This window comes from Cibotium barometz, chromosome 17, assembly GCF_041138505.1.
Source record: "Cibotium barometz isolate CiBa-2024 chromosome 17, ASM4113850v1, whole genome shotgun sequence".
NCBI classification, from domain to species: Eukaryota; Viridiplantae; Streptophyta; class Polypodiopsida; order Cyatheales; family Cibotiaceae; genus Cibotium; species Cibotium barometz.
This window is the reverse complement of record NC_141062.1, coordinates 48,782,408-48,804,920: the sequence shown is the minus strand read 5'-3', so window position 1 is coordinate 48,804,920 and position 22,513 is coordinate 48,782,408. Positions and strand designations below refer to the sequence as shown.

The window sequence follows — 22,513 nt, the reverse complement described above, 5'->3', positions numbered from 1 at the left end:
AAGGGGGTCCCATGGGTACTAAGCCCGTCTCTTCTCTAACGCCAAACTTTAAATTTTTTTTAAAAAAAAGAGGGAGGGAAAAAAGGTTTTAAGGCTATTTATACGTCTTCTTGAACCAGCTTGGGAGCAGTTCTTGCCCCTCACTCGAGGGTTATGTTCACCATTGCATTCGACGTTCGACGTGGCCGTTACGTCCATATTTGGTAGTGCGGCCGACACCATGGATCCGCGAGTACGCCTGCTCATGCTCGCATTTTGGCTGGCCCTCTTTATGACGTTGAAGCCAGCTCGCTCTCTGGAAGATCGTCAGCCGGGAAGCGGATTTTGCTCTTCAATTATCGCCCCCTTTACACAGTACAGCTGCGCCGAGTACACGGTGGGTCTTCCAACTCCCTTCCTCCCTTTCTCTAGCTCGAATGTCAGCTCCAAGTGTTGAGTTTGTTTTCAGCCGCAAGTGTGCTCTCCTTGACTACTGTGCTTAGGGATATAGCCATGGCGCAGATCTCGAGTGCTAACAACACGGCTTGTCGATGAACGATAACAAAGTTTGGATCCCGTGTTAAATTCGTCGCTTGCTTGATTTGGCGAGCACACATTGCCAGTCGATCTTTGCTTTGGCTCAAATGAGTTTTAAATAAACGATGGCCACATTACCTTATGAGATCGATCACTGATTCGGGAAATTTCAAAGATTTTATATCTGTACCCTAATTTGGGCGGTGTTTGTGTCTGCAGGTGTTGACAGAGGATGGGTTCATTCTGAGTGTCCAAAATATAGGTCAAGCTGAGGCGAGTCCGACAGCTAGGGCTGAAGCCGGTGGGAGATCAGATGCGGCTAATGCAGGCAAAGGGGCCGTGCTGTTCTTGCCAGCAACGCTTATTGCAGCTGGGGACGTGTGGTTTCACAACATCGACGTCAGTGATAATACCAGCTCTAATTCCACGCCTCTTGCGGCTGCCGACCAAGGCTACAACGTGTGGATTGGCAACTACCGCGCCAGCCGATGGTCGTTTGGCCACGCTGCTCTCAACTCCACGCAGCAGGTACTGCGTATGTTCTAGTTCTAACCATTTGGATTAAACTCTATTATAAATCTTAATTAGTATAAGCACTAACCGTCGTTGATGATGCGTTAGTAGCAATAACCGTCATTTCTGTTTCATTCTCATTTGCTGCTGCAGGAGCATTGGGACTGGTGCACTGATGAACTAGCGCGCTTTGATTTCCCCGCCCTGGTGGAGTTTGTGTTTGCAAAGAACAATGAGAAGCCGATACACTTAGTCGCATTCTCTGAGGTGTGGTGTCTTTTCATGTGCTAGCTAAGCTTCGTTCTCATTGAATGATTATCAGTATGGTTAAGCATGTGTTTTATCAAGTGAGAATGGTTAAGCATGTGTTTTATCAAGTGTGATGTATTCTTTTTTTTAAAAAAAATTGCTAGTAACCTACTTTTTTTTTATTACAACCCGAATATGTTGGTTACAACACACCCATCATCAGGCAAGTTCAAAGAAGTTTCTCTAGTAGTCAACACGATTTGAACTCGTAACCTTGGAGACTAACACAATCTCTCTATCCACTGAACTAATGCCATATTGACATGATGTCTTTTTTTTTAACGACGAAGGGTAATATACACTCACAAACCCAAGTTTCATAAGGCTATTAAGTGGTTGCTCTAGTGATGATAAGATACTTTTGGAGATTCACAAGTAAGTAGCCTTAGGGGGGTGAGGACAATAGTTAGGTGGCTAAGGTGGCACCCGTCTCATCCCTGCATGATGCGGGTGTGATTTTAGCCTCTACCCCTCTGACTCACTCCACAAAGGGGTGATAGATGTAGTGCGCACATGTAGCTCTATGTTCGTTCATTCGATCCCACCACTCATTGCCTTGTCGATCGATTTCTCAAACACATGCCCTAACAACACTAGTCTGATAACATTGGACTGTGGAGAAAAAGTTGCTATGGTAGCAATTTTGTAGGGAGTGGAAATATCTGATTAACTCGTAAGATTTGCCATGAGAAAATGCTGCAGGCGAGGAGAAAATGCTGCCAGCCTGCAGGGAGGGAACACATGCTATTTGTAGCCGAACGCATGAACGCATCGGAATGGAATGACATGCCCTAAGTCGTTCCGTTCGGGCGAGCATGCTTCACGTTTGAGATTCTCACAAATATTCTCATATAATTGAACAAATAGCCGGAATTCTAGTGCATGTGCTCACCCTAAGAGTGTGTGTTTTCCTCCTTCGAAAAAAAAGTAAGTCGTCTCAGAATAAGGCTTAAGCCACTCAACACAACTTGTTGGGAGAGACTGTTAAAACCATGCGTTAGAATAATCACAATCTTTGATCTCTCTACTACATTTATCTTTGACAACCTTATAGGCAATTTGAAAAGTTTTATAGTCATTGGTGAGGTCTGCACTCTTTTCCCAAGCAATCAAAACAAGGAGACATCTTTACCTTAGACCAATTTTTTCTGGAAGGGAAGTCCTTTCTCCTCTTGGACTATGGTTTGATTCTGACGAACCCCCCCCTCCCCCTTAGGACTAAGTGCCACGGAATCTTAAAGACCCTTGTCGGCGGTTGACATCAATGGATGGCATTGATCAAAATCGCGGTGCCTTTTTTAGACCGTCGACAAAGTAAACTAAGCCGAGTAAACTAGGAAGTAAACTAGGCAGAGTAAACTAGGGATGAAAAACATAGAATATAATGGCTTGAAACCACATGGTTTTGTTGCTTGAAGGTATAGTGTAGTGGTAAGATGTTTCTACTGGTGATCCAAGGTATCGAGTTCAATTCCTCTTTTTCACATAACATCTTGCTCTAAAATTTTCTAAGTCCCTGGATCCTAACCCAAATTCACCCTCATCTTATGATGTAAACTTCGAAATAAACTATGATTTGCTGAGTAAACTAGGAAGTAAACTATGCCTGCTTAGTAAACTAGGAAGTGATCTATGATCGCTTATTAGTAAAGTAGAAAGTAAACTATTCCCGTTTAGTAAACTAGAAAGTAAACTATGATCGCTTAGTAACCTAGTTTACTCGGCCTAGTTTAATTTATACAATGGCCCCAAAAGGTGTCGCGATTTTTTATCAATGCCATCCATTCATGTCACCTTACAAGGGTCTTTAAGACCCTCCCCCCCTTGTCCTCCCCGGACTACGGTTTGATTATAGACACCTTTCCCCATTCCCCTTACTCCACAAAGGGGTGAATGAGTGTTCTTTAAAAAAAAAAAAACTTTTGAATTATGAATGAAATTTGATATATACAATTTTTTTTAATTTCTTGCAAATTAGGGCGCACGAGTGGCAGTTGCTGCGATGAGCTTGAATCCAAAGGCGGCAGCCAAGGTGCTGAAATCTGCCACGTTGGTGGCTCCACTCGTGTACCTACGCCACGTGAGATCCCCGCTTATGAGCGGCCTCTCGCTATCCCGGATGGCTGAGGTACTGCTCCATTACTACTGACAATTAATCACGATGATTATTGCTAAGCTCTTGTGTTTTCAGCATATTTAATCCACAACCACCTCCTCTTGTAGACTGGATACGACTCGGGTGCTGGTCAGTTCAGCTTCGCAGCGTGAGTATATATAATTATAGCTATAATGCAGCTTAGCATGCTCGACTAATTATAACGTTAATCAAATTTGATTGTTTGCAGGTTTTCAAGCATATTTCCTCGGTCGATCGATTCTAGGGCCGTGAAGCAGCAACTGCTTGCCACTTTGACGGGTACTTACACATTAATACCGTTAAGATTAGGCTGCTAATTACGTAATCAACGCTAAGACGGGCTTCTCTTAATTATGGTTTGGGTTGGCGCGCAGGCGAATCTTGTTGCACGGACCCTACACGCGCGTACAACATACTGACAGGAGCATCTTCCTACACATCCTTCAAGCAAATTGCATCACTGACGCAAGGTAAAGTTTGTATAGCCTTGGTCTACCTTTGTGAGGACAATAAACATATTAATTGAAGTAAAGTGCAAAAGGATATTGTAAGAAGTAATTAGGTGGACCGTGGGTTTCACAAGAGGGTTTGAGGGGCACTAGCTTTGAAAAATGCCAAAGTTATGAAGAAAATGCTTGTTCAAAATTCTTCAACCCATGGCAAGAAGGATTCATGTCAGGTTCACTCAAAAATATTTCCTGAACACTGTTTCACAAACATCCGTTCACTCAAAACTATTTCTCGAACAACTGTTTCACAAGCATTCGTAGAGCTAACGGTACCAAACACTATTCCACGTCCGCAGACGGTAATCCCCCAAAATAATGTTTAAGGAATTTTTTTGAGTGATAATCGTTCTCGTCATGGGTTGAAGAGGAAAAGTCAATTTTGAACAAGCATTTTCTTCTCATGATTTCATATAATTACTACTATATTTTAGAAATTTGGAGGTAGCATTTTTCGTTCTCCTCTCAAGATACGGCAGATTTTTCTAGGATATAGGGAACGTGTACGTCTTTTCCCGAACCCTACCCCAAAAGACAATCTGAACCATCTCCAAGAGTTCGTCCTTGCTTGTCTGCTCTAGGTCATCCATCTCCCAGAGTTCTTCATTACATATCCCCTCTCCATTTCACAAGCAGTCAACGAACAAAGGTTGCACTTTTGTCTTCATCTATAGAATCCATGTGGTAAAGGTAACAATTTTTCTAGATGAGGTTTAGGGTTCAAATTTCAAATCATTCTGGGCCGCCCAAAGATTCACACTTGTTCGCTTGATGATATAGGTGGGTTTTTGGAATCTGGGCCCTAGGGTCCAACCTTTTGTGCAACCAACCATGATTGGGCCAACTTATCCATATCCATAGCTTCACTTGTCTGGGGCTATTTGTTGTGAATGCATTATTATCTCCGTGTGAATGCATTATTGCCCCAAGATAGCAAAACAACTCTCTTAATTGGTTCCTTCGATATCTGAGCACTTGACTCTGGATGTTTGTGAAAGGGCCCTAATCAAGGCCACACCATAATCCCCCCATGCATTGTGAATCATGTGTCTAATAGAACTCTTGCTTGAATTTTGAACGTGGGTTTTGTACGGTTTGCCTATTTTGGACGTTTTCATCACATACTATCATATTAAATGTCAAAATTATGCTAAAATAGCTAAATTATTCACATTTTTTAGAAACAAATGTGAATCTCAAGAGTGGTAGGACTACATCTACATATATAAATTTACCTCTTGGGTTCTAGAATATCATCAAACATCATAGGTTGGTTTAGTAAATACATTTTTGAAGATGAATAATTGATGATGTACTAGTAACATATTACACATTACATGTAATCTTGTGTGACAATATTGGGCTTGTGATGCAGGAATGCGTCTGGGCAGCTTCCAAGCCTATGACTATGGTAGTACAAAGGCCAACATGCGCAAATACAATGGTAGTGTAGCAGCCCCACACTACGACATGAATAGAGTGGGCATTACTATTCCCACCTCCCTCCCCTTGTTGGTGGTGTATGGAGGGAAGGATGGATTAGCCAATCACCATGATGTCAGAAATTTCACTCAAACTCTCCCCAAACCCCCTCGCCTGCTCTACCTCAAGCACTACAGTCATATCGACTTTGTGTTTAGCCACAACATTGATCAGGACCTCAACATTCCCATCCTCCATTTCTTATCATTAGCATCTAAGAAGGTGAAGTAACGTACCTGCTTCTTGCATGCATAGACTTGTTGGTTGATTTTCAACGCCAATTATACAGGCTAGATAATCCTTCAAATTAATTAAATTAGTGAAATTATGTATTCAAGTATCATTACACATGCACACTGTTGCTATGCAAAGAACTTATAGTTGTTATGTGAATGTCACATGAGCCAATGATATATGTTGAAACTCGGGAGTGCATTATGAAGAAGTCCTATGTATCATGTGCGTTCAAGGAGTATTTAAAAAACCCTTACACTTACATACTTTTATGAATAAAATGATCCCTTTTTCTTCATAAACGTACGATTTAAAAAAAAAGGTTAAAACCCCCTCCTGTGAATGTAATTCTACAACTTTTTTAAATTAGTATACCCCTCTTAATGAACTCACGTGCTACACTTACATTTTTTAAGGTAAAGCCCTCGGGCATTGAAATAACTCTTTCACATAGTAGCTGACTATTCACAACCTTACCAAGGGTTAGGGCAATTTATGATCAAGAAATGCCACTCTTAACATAAATGTCGCATGTCCAAGCATGTACGACTCAAAACAAGAGGCATGGTTTCTAAGTGTAATTCCTATGAAAAAATCCATTGAGGATTAATGAATCTAACCTATTGATCTCTGTTTCTTTCATTGCATTGTTTCTCTATTTCCATGAAGAGACCCTAGCTGCTCATACATAGGGGGTACCTGCGAACAACCCCATGGATGGTTTGTACTTCTTGACGAAACTCATTTAATCTATCGATGGGATGTTGTTGTTGGACACATTACCCTATCGCCACCTCTGTCTAATCATCTTAGATTGATTGGAAGCCTCGTCCTTTGTTGTACTCAAGTGCCACTTCTCACATAGTGATAAATGTTCACCTCTCATTTTAAGCTTCACAAATTTGCAGGTGTGTTGGTGAAGGCTTTACTTCTAATGGAACAAGCATGTGTTGGAAGGCTTTACTTCTAATGGAACAAGCATGTGTTGGTGAAGGCTTTACTTCTAATGGAACAAGCATGTGTTGGAAGCCTCGTCCTTTATTCTACTCAATTGCCATTGCTCACATAGTGATAAATGTTCACCTCTCATTTCAAGCTTCACAAATTTGCAAGTGTGTTGGTGAAGGCTTTACTTCTAATGGAACAAGCATGTGTTGGAAGCCTCGTCCTTTATTCTACTCAATTGCCATTGCTCACATAGTGATAAATGTTCACCTCTCATTTCAAGCTTCACAAATTTGCAAGTGTGTTGGTGAAGGCTTTACTTTTCAATAGAACAAACATGTGCGTTCCTCCCTATCCCATCACCTTTTATGGACCACCATTGAAAATTGTTCTAAAACAGCCTTCCAATTGGCCCCAGCCTCATCCGCCACCATGAACCCAAGGAAACACTACTAGTCCATGGGCTCGTAGCGACGACAGAAGCGACGCCCCCAATGGCTAGTAGTGAAATCAACAGGAGGATGGCCACATTGGTGCATTGTTGCTTTCAACATTTCCCAGAATAATACTTGACTTTTTTATGTCCTCTTCCTTCATTTCACATGTTGCAATTGTGAGTAACTACTCTATGCTATCGTTAGCCAAACTAGTAGGTACTAAGCATAAAGTTCAGCAAAACCCTAATGCTAGTTTAATAGAAGCCTTGAGCATACATGTTACCTAGGATCATACACATGACATGCCATCGTATTCCAATTGACTACTCGGTGTGTATGGTCAAATTGCACCCACAAATTATACAAATCTCCTTTCCCTCCATGCCTCATTTGATTGACTAAATCCACATCCGATATGCAGGACCCTTGGTAGACATCTTGAATATGAAACATCTTTTGTCAAGTAAACTGTGACCTAGAAAAGTAACTTACATGAAAAAATGGATAGGTTACTCTTCTTTTCAACAATAAAATGCTATCAAACCCTTCTCCCACTAGCATTCGGGACTTCTTTCCTTGGGTAACAACCCTTCTCACCCTCTATATAGAGAAGAACAATTAAACAAAGTGTGTGTGTGTGTGTGTGTGTGTGTGTGTGTGTGTGTGTGTGTGTGTGTGTATCATATAATACTATTGACATTCATTCATTGTCATTATCATCTTCAAGGACTATAGACATTAGCTCCTTTTTTGCAACAGACAGTTGAACCTTCTTAGGTCTTGCATTCCTCTCTACCTTGATGACATCTTAGGTCTTGCATTCCTCTCTACCTTGATGACATCTTCCAGCAATTTCTTTGCTTTCTCAATCATTGCCTTGGAGTTCCCTGGTTGTACTACATGCTTATGATCCCATGATAATAGACCATGAGCCTGGTCGTAGTGATATCAAAGGGCATTACATAATACACCACACAGTTGCAAGCACCAATGCAACATGCAACACTTTGGCAAAAACAACATGTGACTTTATTGGTTTTTTTCTCCTTTGCCAGTAGACCAAGAGAAACCTTTCTTTGGAGATAGCATTTGCAAGTTCTATTGAATTTCTTGAGATTGAAATAGAATGGGCAAGTGTTTCTATGGCACTCTAAAGAACCAATACAATAGCTCAACCTAATAGTGCACTGGGTAGACATATTAGCGGTCATAGGCTTTGTCCAAAGGTGGCCATCATATTTCTTCTCCATGTTGTCCATGCCCTTGACTTTGCCAAAATTAGGAGGAAATTTAAATATTACATTCCCATTGTATTCCCTTAGAATCTCTGTAACATGATTACCTTTTGTGTATGACTGCAATTCTTGACTTTAATACACTGGCCTTGTTACTCCCCTAGCCTTACCTTTTCCTTTAAGATCAATGAGAGTTGAATGAGGTCCTTGGGCTGATTGTGTGTCAGCATTGACACAAGGGATTTCTATATCTGGCTCTTCAAGATCGGTCCTTGGCCCAGTCTAATTGCGTGCCAACATTAACACTGGGGAGTTCTATCTCTTGCTCTTTTTGAAAGGCGCTTCAAGATAACTTGGTGTGTAAACATTGACACCGAGGAGTTCTATCTCTCGATCCTCTAATGAAACATCATGAACACGAGATGACCCTACTTTGTCTTCAAGGGAACTATTTGTAGCCTTGTATTTGCTCATGCACCATTCCATACCTCATTTTTGTTAATTAAGACTCTAGTGCAAAATGCTTTGTTCCACCAATATCCCAATATGAGGAAAGCTCTATGCACATATTGCTACCTTCAATTTCAACAATCAACAATAAAATGATCTTGTGGGTACCATGAGGAAGTCTCTATGCACATATTGCTACCTTCAATGTGAGCAATCAATGAAGTGATCTTGTGGGTACTATTAGGAAGAAGCTTTTGTAGAAATTCCATACTGGTGAAAGCATGATAAGGTGGTACGCTTTCTACCAGTTGCATTGGCTGCTACCACACTTAAAGACAACTGATATTAGTCGATTTAATATCATCATAAGATGTATTTAGCAATTTATCTAGTGCCTATTAGATATAATACATGTGAAACAAGATTAAACAACCATGTTTTAATTCTCTAACTCTGCATAAAAGAGTTTCACAACCAGTTGTAAACCATTGTCTAGGACATAGGTTTTTAGTCCACCTTATCATGCTTTCACCCTACTAAAGTTGAATAACATTCCCATCCCTAAATGGGACAACTTGATGTAGCTTATTAGCATACAACTCCCACTCAATTGTAGATTTAGTATCCATAAGTAGAATGAGTAATGTGGATGTGGAGGTTGAGATTGTAGGACAAGTGTAGATGTAGAGGCTTAGATTGTAGAAGAAGTTTAGTAGATTTTAGTTAACAACCCAGGTGGATGTGGAGAAATTACCATACTAAATACGTTATCATGATGATATTTTTCCTCAACTCTATCACTCCCTTTCATGAAACTCAATATTCAGTTTGTAGTAGATTTTATTGAAATGACGATCCTAGGTGGATCGGGAGCAATTGAAACACTAAATATGCTATCATGATGAGATTTTCCCTCAACTTTGTTACTCCCTTTCATCATTAAACTTAATATTCAATCTGTACTGGCTTTTATTAACGACCCTAGATGGATGGGGAGTAGTTGCAAGAAATATGCTATCATGAAGATATTTTTTCCTCAACACTATCACTCCCTTTCATCATTTATTTTTGAAAGGTCCACGGATGGTGGCCAAGTCGTGCACATCTCCAATTGATGGTGCACAAGCTTAATAAGGGCTCCACATCTCCATATTTTGGCCTAACTACTTTGGGCACCTCTTATTTAATTTGGGAATTATATTGTAAGATGTTCAATTCCGGCACCTCTTATTTAATTATAACATTATATGTCTTTAATTGTAACATTGAATCTTTTTTTTAAGGAAACTCATAAAATGGGAAAGGTTTTATGTCTTTGTGCATACCAATGTTGCTAGTGGATAACACTAGAGGAGGAACACGAGGCCCAGGTTGTCATATACATCAACAACAACAAAGTAGAAGGCACAAGCAAGGGAGGGGGTGTGCGTAGGTTGACGTCCATCATTACTCGTATCAACAACAAAGGACATGAGCAGGGGAGTGTCATGTGATAAGGAAGATGCATACACCCCCATGTACCATACTGTGTACTTGCATAGAGCAGAGGGGGCTCATGGCCCCTCTTTTTTTGTTTTTTGCCTTGATAGCCACCCACGTGGGCTCTTTTACTATATCTCAGCCCTATTGTGGTCATTTTGCTAGGGTTGTGCTCATCGTGCTAAAAGAGGATTTATGCCATACTGCGTATTGCCGTGAGATCCCTCTTTTTTTTGCCTTGATAGCCACCCACATGTGAGCTCTTTTTCCGAATTTTAGCCCTATTATGGTCATCACTAAAGTTTTGGTCATCCGATTGAAGGAGGAGCTATGCCATGAAGGTCACATGTGGGTGGCTATTAAGGCAAAAAAATATGGGGGCTGTGAGCCCCCCCATGGTTTGCGCAAACCATGGGGGAGCTCGTGGCCCTCCTATGTTTTTACCTTGATAGCCACCCACATGTGAGCCATCTTAACATATTAGTACTAGCTATGTTACTATTGGACAACTCCCTCTCACCTGGAAAGGGGAGGGACAGGTGCTCCCTGTGGCATGATAGGATTGGCCATATTGGTACTGGTCATATTTTAAAGGTCAAATTGCTATTGGCCATGTTGATACTTACCATAATCCTACTATACATATTTTTACTAGCCATATTGATATTGGCCATAATCCTACTAGACATATTCTCAGTTCTCATATTGTTAATGGCCATGATTGAACTAGCCATAATGCTATTGATCATATTGATGGTATCAATATGACCAATAATTCTATTGATCATATTGATGGTATCAATATGACCAATAATACTATTGGTCATATTGATGGTATCAATAATGCTAGTGGACATATTAGTATTGGTGATGTTGAAGGTATCATATATTGGTACTAGCCATATTGATGGTATTGATAATACTAGACATATTGGTACTAGACGTATTCTCAATTCTTAAATCGTTAGTAGACATATTCATGCTAGCCATATTTATGGTATTAATAATGCTACTAGGGGGGATGCTCCCTCTCACCTCGAGAAGGGAGCATTGTCCCCCACCATCTCAATCGAGAGGAAGGAAAATGCTCCCTCTTACCTTGATCAAGAGGGAGGACATTGCTTCCTCTCACCTCAATGCAAGAGGGGGGGACAATGCTCTCTCTTGTCTCCAGTGGGAGAGGGACCATTGCTCCCTCTCCCCTCAAGACTCTCCCCTCAAGAAGGTTCGACCAATTATCCCTCTCCCCTTGAGAGAGGATGGGATAGAGGGTGGGATAGTATGCCCTCTCCTCTTCTTGAGAAGGTGGGACAAATTCTCCCTCTTCCCTTGAGAGAGGATGGGATATAGGGTGGGATAGTATCCCCTCTCCCCCTTTAGAGGGGTTCCCTCTCCCCTTATTGAGAGGGGGAGATGGGGTTCTCCCTTGAGAGGGGGGATGGTATTCCCTCTCCCCTTGTTTGAGAGGGGGTGTATTATTCCTTCTCAGTATCCTCCTTTATCCCTTTAAGAGGGATAATTTTCCCCCCTCTCAAGGTGAGAGGGGGGTAATTTCCCTTTCCCCCATAAGAGGGATCATTGTCCCCCTCCTCTCAAGGCTAGAGAATGAACATTTTCCCCTCTCAACATTTAGACCATTAAGCATGAGTTGTGATAGTAAGGAGTGGGACCTAAGTCTTTATTGCTCAATATTATCCAAAAATGTCTCTAAGAGTAGTCTATTGGAATGAAGAAGGCATAAGCCCAAAAGTTTTTACTAGTCTCCTAAATTTACTAGGCGTAACTTGGCCTTCCCTTGAAAAGAGTTGAAGCACGTACTTAAACACTTGAATCTTAATCTTAAGGTATGCTCCATAGCTCCTAACAGTTTTAGCACCTACTTGAACACTTGAATCTCAATCTTAAGGTATGCTCCATAGCTCCTAAGAAAAACAACTAACAAAAAAAAAACACAAGTTAAATTAAACTAAACACTAGATTTGTATTCCAATGTAAGAGTATAGCACCCAAAAAATGACATTACACACACACAAAGAGCACAAGAATTTTTTTTTTTTTAAGAGAGGGGCACCGGGGGGGGTGCAGATACTTTTATGCAATAGCCGAGGACTAAATCTTTATGTCTTATGTCTTGTTTTTTGTTATTTTCTAATAGGACTACTATATTGATATATGCTCTCCAAAAGTGCTATATTGATAATTTGGACCACCAGCATCTTCATGAGGTAATTTGCTTGATCTTACTATCATATTGTTGAAATACTTAATATGGTGATATTTTCTATTTTTCTTTGGTGGCACCTGGTTTGTTAAGGTTAAATGAATTGATTATGTGTACTATGGATTTATTATGTGTACTTATGGACTTGAGGTTAAATGGCATGTACTTATGTATACTTTTAGTGGCACCTATTAGCATATATGAATGCTTTATATACAATGTGTAATGCATTTTCTTTTTTGTATAGGGTGCGAAGTTTGCTTGATGCAGAACCGTGTGCTCTTAAAGTATAAGATGCCAAAAGGAAACACGAGAAACGAGGAGGTAATATAACCATGCTTGTGGATTTAAGGCATATCTCTGTGGATGATATTGTACGTTCATGAGTTTATCAATTGACTCGGCTTTGGGGCTAAAATTAGTGCCATGTGAGTAAAGAGGCTTCCTTGCTAGACAATAGAAGTTACTGTTGAAACTAGTGAGGTGGGTAGTCAAATACCTATTGTGCCTCCAAAAGGTACCAAAAATGAAGGTCATGTGAGACTAGTGACCAACAAAAAAAACAAGTTATAGAGTTGCAAAAGAGGCATAGTAGACTCCTAGGGAAGGATATAGATGTTGGCCACTTGCAAGATGCGTTGGCATGTTTTGAGGAGACACGAACTTTAAAACCACCACTTGTCCCTCTATGCCACTTGGTACTTACTAGTGAGGCCATCCATGCAGCATCTTCTAAGGTGGATGTCCTTTGAATAGTTTTGACAGGATGGGGTATGTGATTTCGAGTGTCCCCCTTTTTGGTTTCATTGAGGAAACTAGGTAGTGAGTCATATTTGGAGGTCACAGACATGGATATAGTGGAATGGGGCTCTACATGGTGTGCTAGTTTGAAAGGGAGCTCACGAATGGCGGATAGATTTGTCTGGGAAAAAAAATATTGTTTACGGTGGCAATCACAGGGTCAAGGTGTGGTATGCCCAGATTAGGAATAGATTAGGAAAGTTAATCTTTGACATTATGCATCAACTTCGTATATTTTATTAGCTTGCATAATTCATTAACTCCATATGTTTTATTAGCTTGGTCACATATACCATCACGATATGTGAGAGTGCGGTGCTAGTTCATTGCAGTTGATAAGTTTAGGGAGGAGGAGCTCCTACTGGAAATTCAATCATAGAATGAGTGAGTCTTGTTTTGCAATGAGTATGTAATATATTATGTCTTCTCTCATGTATGGCAATCATGTTTATCATAGATTGGCTCATTTGTACATGTGGCTCCAACGATCTCACATGAGATCTTTCTCTTACATTTTTTTAATTCTTTCCTTGATCTTTGGAGAGATATAAGTGGCACAAAGGATTTGGAGAGCAACCCTAGATGGAAGAGAGCTCAAAGCTCTTGGTTTATAGGTACGAAATGCAACTCTTAAACATGTCTGTCTATTATATCTAGTTTTTTCCATTTGTTCTTGATGATGAGAACTTTGTTTAAACTTGATATCTAATTGCAGATAGATAAGGTCAAGGTATAGGGGTGATACTTTGGAGAACCTCCTAGAACCTCTACACACATGGATAGATGTGAATAATGTAGATTCCATGTACCCACCACGGCATCATGGAAAGAGAAGGAACTCAGTGGGTGGGAAATTCAAGAATGCCCATGGTGGCTTGACTACCCACCATTGGGTTCAATCCATGAGTCCAAATATGATTTGTGGAGAGGTTACTATTCCACCTACTATTTCAAAATCATATGAATGCATATATTCTTGTGTAAAACATAGTGCTAACATTGTGTTTCTTGCTATTCTCATGTTGTAGAATTTGAACAATATCACCGACATTGTTGGAAATAGGATTATAGGAATGCACGCGCACACACACACACACACACACACACACACACACACACACATTGGATAAGCTCAAGGGAGCACACAATGAGATGATAGATAGATAATAAATGTGTGCTATAAAAGAAATTATGATAAGTATACCCCAAGATGGGTGTATACTACTAAAGGGGGAAAAAGTGCCCCGGCTGGTCCTACTTTGTTCACACACATCACTATCAAATATCGCTACAAATCCCCTGATTATGTGAAAAAAGGGTGAGCTAGCACTAAAAGTATAGAGATTGCCTCACTCTTTGGATTTTGACAGGGAGCCTAGACTAATCCCCAAAGGGAAGTCAATTCAAAGCTTTGCAAAAATCTTCAAACTTCTCTCGTGAGAGAGCCTTTGTGAATAAATCTACCATGTTGTCCTATGTTGGCACATAAGCCATGCTAATTTCCCTTCGAAGCATCTCTCCCTGACCTAATAATAATGTATCTCAATATGATTTATGCTAGCGTGAAGAACTGGATTCCTTGCAACTGCCATAGCACTTTGACTATCAATAAAGATGGTAGTGGCTAAGGACTCACCAATACCCAAATCAGCAATAAGACATCTGAGCCAAACACACTCAACTATAGCTGTAAATGTTGCCCTATACTCAACTTCATAGCTAGATGTAGCCATAATGAGTTGCTTCATAGCTAGATGTAGCCACAATGGGTTCCTTCTTGTTGAGCCATGATATACATGAATTACTAAGGCAAAAGAAAAAACTACTCATGGACACTTATGTGTCATAACATCCAGCCTAGTCTGAGTTTGTAAATGCATGCAACTATGATTGACTCCCATTGGCATAAAATAACCCAAAGTTCTTGGTGCCCTTTAGGTAACATAACACCCGTTTGATAGACTACCAATGCTTTGTGCCTGGGCTATGTATAAATCTGCTCAATACTACTGAGACCCCATACTGAATGTCAAATCTAGTGTTACATAAGAAGATAAGGCATCCAACAACTTCTTGATATAGGCCAACATCAAAACGGTCACCTGCATCTTCAAGACTAAGTTGCAAACCAAGTTCGATAGGCGTAGCAATAGGTTTGCAATCTCAAATATTGAATCTTTGCAACAATGCCTCTATGTATTATATCTATAGCATAATAATGCCATCATTACACTACTGAAACTCAATGCCCAAATAATAGTGCAATGGGCCAAGATCTGACATTTCAAAAGACCTCTATAAATCAGCTATAAAAGCTAAAATAAGATCAGCATTAGGGCTTATGAGAAGCATGTTATCAACGTATAGCACGATGACAAAAAATTCATCTTCAATCCTTTTAATGTAGAAGGTACTATCAGTAGAACTATTGTAAAAAGCTTGTGCAACCAAGTATGCATGTATCTTCTCATACCATGCTCTGGGATCTTGCTTAAGATAAAACAAAGATTTTTCCAATCTACATACTTTTGATACTGATCTTTCTGAACAAAACCATCAGGTTGAGATACATAGACTTTCTCATGCAAATCTCCATTCAAAAAAACAGTTTTAATGTCTAGTTAGCGTACATTCCAACCTTTATGTGCTGCAAATGCAATGATACTCTGCATGCTAGTCATACGACATATGGGTACAAAGGTCTCACCATAGTCAATGCCTTTTCCCTATGCATAACCCTTTGCAACAAGCCTTAATTTTGGATCGCTCGACACTACCTTCATCTTTACATTTAATCTTATATGTGCCAATGGCTTTCTTGCCATGAGGCAAATCAAATAACTCCCAAGCACCATTTTTTTAGTAAAGCATAATATTCAAATTGCATAGCACTCTTCCATTTTTCTAATTTCTTTGCTTTATCAAGGAGACAAATTCCTCTTTATTACATAAACTGGCAACAAGAGCATGACATATGTCAACATGAGATGCGTGATGAGAACTTACACATGTTTTGCTAGGAAAAGGAGTGGCAAATTTGGTGTCATGTAGAATTTGCACTAGACATTTCGGCATACTTTTTAACTCCTCAAATTCCCTTCTGTCCTTATCAACTACATCATCCACATTTGCCTCATCAAGGCTGAACTGTGGCCCTAAAAAACATGCTAATTTTTAACACGTGTGTGGGCTGATTTTTAGCATTCCTTTAAGTACCCTAATGCTCTATATCAATGTGTCCTACATTGAATAATGGAAGTAGAGTGTTGAATATGTAAGATTCCTCCCTTCGTCTTTTGAGGTATGTAGGTGTAAGAACCTCCCCTTCTGATCTTATAATTATTTCCCTCTCTGAAATAAAAGAAAGATCTTGTTTTATCCTGTTTTGGCCTAGAGAGAGAAAATATTCTAGAGAGAAGTTATTCAATTTTTAGATATTTTTGGATGGAAAAATATCTCTTCTTATTAAAATAAATTCCCTCAAAACAGAAGTTCAAAAAGATTTTCAGAAGGTGCATTAGAAATCAATTATAATCTGTTCAAAAGGCCTTATCCTAAGGGTCCAGATTTTTGAAAAAATTTAAATTAAGGTTTTGAGGGGCCAGTCATATTCATCCAAATGTAGGGAGGAGATAAATTAAAGAAGAGATATTTAGAGAAATGATGCATTTTTGACACCTCAGTGTGGGGGAATTTCCCTCATGAAGGAGGCACCTATTTCACATGTGTGGTTAAGTTTTAAACTCACAAATAATGAGATATTTTCATCTCTCCTCTCTCCTGCTTCAACTAGATCCAAAAAGTAAGCTAAACTGACCTAAAAATGGTCAAAAATTGACCAAACTAATCTGAAAAATTCTAGAATCAGTTTGCTTGGTTAGAGGCTCACTTTTTCCTATAAATGAAGCCTCCCCCTTTGTAAATGGTTAATAGTGTTTTATGCACTGTTACTCTACTCCTCCCCCCAGAGCCAAAAACTGTGAATTTATTAATAATTCATTAGTTTTTGACCATTCCCTCTTCTAAAGAATTGGTGGCCACTCTTGTTGCAAACAAGAGTAGATCCCTCAAACCATCAAGCCAAAGGAAAGCTCCCAAAAATTCATGTAAGCTAGAAATCCTACTTTTTCTTATTCCTTTTAATGGTTTTCTAATTTTTGTTCCCTCTCTTCTTTCTTAAATTCAAGCTTTCTTTATCCTAGATAAGTAATCTAATTGTTGGAATTAAACTTTTTATATTATTTCTCTTTTAAAAGCGGAATTTGATTAGTTTAGAATGCTTTAAACCATTTGGGGATAACTTTTAAGTAACTTAAGGATAGAAAAAATTGAAAAAATGGTCAGCCATACAAAGGAGGTTATGGTAAAATTTTCTTAAATTTTGTGAAATAAGTTTTTATCTTTTATTATTCAAAAAGAGTAATCCCCACCGTTTGTGTATTCTAAAAGTGTTATTTTCATTCTAGGCATAGAAAAATGCATAATAGAAATATTTTTATTATAAAAGTGTTATTTCCATTAAAATTAATTTCTATGCATAGAAAGATGCATATTGGAAATATTTTGATTATAAAAGTGTTACTTTCATCAAAATTGATTTTTATGCATAAATAGATGCATAAAAGATTTTTTTAATTATAAAAGTGTTGCTTTCATTAAAATTGAATTTATGCATAAATAGATGCATAAAAGAATTTTTTTAATTATAAAAGCGTTACTTTCATCAAATTTTGATTTTATGCATAGAAAGATGCACAAAGAAATTTATTTTTATTTCAAAAGAGTTATTCTCATCAATTTTGATTTTATGCATAGAAAGAGGCATAAAGAAATTTATTTTTATTTCAAAAGAGTTATTCTCATCAATTTTGATTTTATGCATAGAAAGATGCATAAAGAAATTTATTTTTATTTCAAAAGAGTTATTCTCATTAAAATTGAATTTATGCATAGAAAGATGCATAAAAGATTTATTTTTATTTCGAAAGTGTTATTCTCCTTAAAATTGAATTTATGCATAATTAGATGCATAAACGGATTTTTATAAAAGTGTTATTTCCCACTAAAGTTGTTCTTATGCATAAATAGATGTGTAAAGAATCTTTATATCAAAAATAAGAATTCTCTTACATTCTATAAATGGATGTGATGAGAATAGAAGTAATGGATGTGATGAGAATAGAAGTAATGCGAATGAGAGGTAAATAGATGTGATGATATGTGATATGAATCAGATAGATGGGAATGAATAGAGAATGGATGTGATGAGAATAGAAGTAATGAGAATGAGAGGTAAATAGATGTGATGATATGTGATATGAATCAAATAGATGAGAATGAGTAGAGAATGGATGTGATGGGAATAGAAGTGATGAGAATGAGAGGTAAATAGGTGTGATGAGATGGGATGCGAATCAAATAGATGGGAATGAATAGAGAATGGATGTGATGAAGATGCGAGGTAAATAGATGTGATGTGAATCAGATAAATGTGAATGAATGATATAGGATGTGAATGAATGTGTTAGCATGTGAATCGGGATGTGAATGAATGTGTTAGCATGTGAATCGGGATGTGAATGAGAGATATAGGATGTGAATCGGGATGTGAATGAATGATATAGGATGTGAATGAATGTGATAGCATGTGAATCGGGATGTGAATGAATGATAAGGGATGTGAATAGATGTGATGTGATGATGGGAATCGGGATGTGAATGAATGATAAGGGACGTAAATGAATGTGTTAGCTTGTGAATCGCGATGATGTGAATGAATGAGATGTGATGTGAAATGAATGTGATAAGATGCGATGTAAACTGGATAGATGTTAATGTATGTGAAGTGATGAGATATATGGATAGATGCAAGTGGATGAGATTTGATGAGGATAAATGAGGAAATAAGTGATGAGATGGAAAAAGATGTGATTAGAAGAGAATGGGAATACTTATGAAATGAATGTGGATTGATGATTGGATAATGTGGATTGATGTAGATGGATGTATGGATGATGTGGAGTGATGTAGATGGATGTATGGATGATGTGGATTGATATGTGGATAATGTGGATTGATGTAGATGGATGTATGGATGATGTGGATCGATATGTGGATAATGTGGATTGATGTAGATGGATGTATGGATGATGTGGATTGATGTGTGGATAATGTGGATTGATGTAGATGGATGTATGGAGGATGATGTGGATTGATGAGTCGATAATGTGGATTGATGTGGATTGATATGTGGACAATGTGGATTGATGTAGATGGATGTATGGATGATGTGGATCGATGTGTGGATAATGTGGATTGATGTAGATGGATGTATGGATGATGTGGATCGATGTGTGGATAACGTGGATTGATGTAGATGGATATATGGATGATGTGGATCGATGTGTGGATAACGTGGATTGATGTAGATGGATGTATGGATGATGTGGATTGATGAGTGGATAATGTGGATTGATGTAGATGGATGTATGGATGATGTGGATTGATGTGTGGATAATGTGGATTGATGTAGATGGATGTATGGATGATGTGGATTGATGAGTGGATAATGTGGATTGATGTAGATGGATGTATGGATGATGTGGATTGATGTGTGGATAATTTGGATTGATGTAGATAGATGTATGGATGATGTGGATTGATGTATGGATGTATGGATGATGTGGATTGATGTGGATGATGTGGATGGATGTATGGATGATGTGGCTTGATGTGGATGGATGTATGGATGATGTGGACTGATGCGTGGATGATGCGATTGGATGTAATTTGATGTGGGAATGATGTGATGTGATAGGGATCGATGAAGAAAATAAAATTGTGGAAAGATGAGAAAAGATGGGGACTAATGTGAAAGGATGTGGAGTAATGAGAAAAGATGGAAATATTGTTGGAACTCTATTTGTATGTGAAATCTAGGAAAAATTGAAAAAATGGTTAGCCATACAAAGGAGGTTATGGCAAAATTTTCTTAAATTTTGTGAAATAAGTTTTATCTTTTATTATTCAAAAAGAGTAATGCCCACCGTTTGTGTATTCTAAAAGTGTTATTTTCATTCTAGGCATAGAAAAATGCATAGTAGAAATATTTTTATTATAAAAGTGTTATTTTCATTAAAATTAATTTCTATGCATAGAAAGATGCATATTGGAAATATTTTGATTATAAAAGTGTTACTTTCATCAAAATTGATTTTTATGCATAAATAGATGCATAAAAGATTTTTTTAATTATAAAAGTGTTACTTTCATTAAAATTGAATTTATGCATAAATAGATGCATAAAAGATTTTTTTTAATTATAAAAACGTTACTTTCATCAAATTTTGATTTTATGCATAGAAAGATGCATAAAGAAATTTATTTTTATTTCAAAAGAGTTATTCTCATCAATTTTAATTTTATGCATAGAAAGATGCATAAAGAAATTTATTTTTATTTCAAAAGAGTTATTCTCATCAATTTTGATTTTATGCATAGAAAGAGGCATAAAGAAATTTATTTTTATTTCAAAAGAGTTATTCTGATCAATTTTGATTTTATGCATAGAAAGATGCATAAAGAAATTTATTTTTATTTCAAAAGAGTTATTCTCATTAAAATTCAATTTACGCATAGAAAGATGCATAAAAGATTTATTTTTATTTCGAAAGTGTTATTCTCCTTAAAATTGAATTTATGCATAATTAGATGCATAAACGGATTTTTATAAAAGTGTTATTTCCCACTGAAGTTGTTCTTATGCATAAATAGATGTGTAAAGAATCTTTATATCAAAAATAAGAATTCTCTTACATTCTATAAATGGATGTGATGAGAATAGAAGTGATATGAATTAGATAGATGGGAATGAATAGAGAATGGATGTGATGAGAATAGAAGTAATGAGAATGAGAGGTAAATAGATGTGATGATATGTGATATGAATCAGATAGATGAGAATGAATAGAGATGGATGAGGTAAATAGATGTGATGATATGTGATATGAATCAGATAGATTAGAATGAATAGAGAATGAATGTGATGTGGGAATAGAAGTGATGAGAATGAGAGGTAAATAGGTGTGATGAAATGGGATGCGAATCAGATAGATGGGAATGAATAGAGAATGGATGTGATGAGAATAGATGTGATGAAGATGAGAGGTAAATAGATGTGATGAGATGTGATGTGAATCAGATAAATGTGAATGAATGATATAGGATGTGAATGAATGTGTTAGCATGTGAATCGGGATGTGACTGAATGATATAGGATGTGAATGATTGTGCTAGCATGTGAATCCGGATGTGAATGAATGATATTGGATGTGAATAAAGATGTGTGGATAATGTGGATTGATGTAGATGGATGTATGGATGATGTGGATTGATGTAGATGGATGTATGGATGATGTGGATCGATGTGTGGATAATGTGGATTAATGTAGATGGATGTATGGATAATGTGGATTGATGTGTGGATAATGTGGATTGATGTAGATGGATGTATGGATGATGTGGATCGATGTGTGGATAATGTGGATTGATGTAGATGGATGTATGGATGATGTGGATCGATGTGTGGACAATGTGGATTGATGTAGATGGATATATGGATGATGTGGATCGATGTGTGGACAATGTGGATTGATGTAGATGGATGTATGGATGATGTGGATTGATGTAGATGAATGTATGGATGATGTGGATCGATGTGTGGATAATGTGGATTGATGTAGATGGATGTATGGATGATGTGGATCAATGTGTGGATTGATGTAGATGGATGTATGGATGATGTGGATCGATGTGTGGATAATGTGGATTGATGTAGATGGATGTATAGATGATGTGGATTGATGTGTGGATAATGTGGATTGATGTAGATGGATGTATGGATGATGTGAATTGATGAGTGGATAATGTGGATTGATGTAGATGGATGTATGGATGATGTGGATTGATGTGTGGATAATGTGGATTGATGTAGATGGATGTATGGATGATGTGGATTGATGTGGATGATATGGATGGATGTATGGATGATGTGGATTGATGTGGAGATGATATGGACTGATACGTGGATGATGCGATTGGATGTGATTTGATGTGGGAATGATGTGATAGGGATTGATGAAGAAAATAAAATTGTGGAAAGATGAGAAAAGATGGGGACTAATGTGAAAGGATGTGGAGTAATGAGAAAAGATGAAAATATTATTGGAACTGTATTTGTATGTGAAATC

General features: G+C 37.9%; 2 protein-coding genes across 2 annotated transcripts; both read left to right on the top strand.

Annotated features, from left to right (window-relative positions):
* The first annotated feature begins 202 nt into the window (after positions 1-202).
* Positions 203-4,030, top strand: LOC147630120 (triacylglycerol lipase 1-like). The gene is made up of 7 exons (XM_086810924.1): positions 203-376; positions 736-1,044; positions 1,183-1,296; positions 3,317-3,466; positions 3,562-3,602; positions 3,684-3,754; positions 3,850-4,030. The coding sequence occupies exons 1-7, from the start codon at positions 221-223 to the stop codon at positions 3,999-4,001; spliced, it is 993 nt and encodes a 330-aa protein (XP_086667050.1). The 5' UTR covers positions 203-220; the 3' UTR covers positions 4,002-4,030.
* Positions 4,031-5,358: 1,328 nt separating this feature from the next.
* LOC147630119 (triacylglycerol lipase 1-like) lies at positions 5,359-5,694 on the top strand. The gene has a single exon (XM_086811028.1). It carries the CDS (start codon positions 5,359-5,361, stop codon positions 5,692-5,694), a length of 336 nt encoding a protein of 111 aa, XP_086667154.1.
* The last annotated feature ends 16,819 nt before the right edge of the window (positions 5,695-22,513 follow it).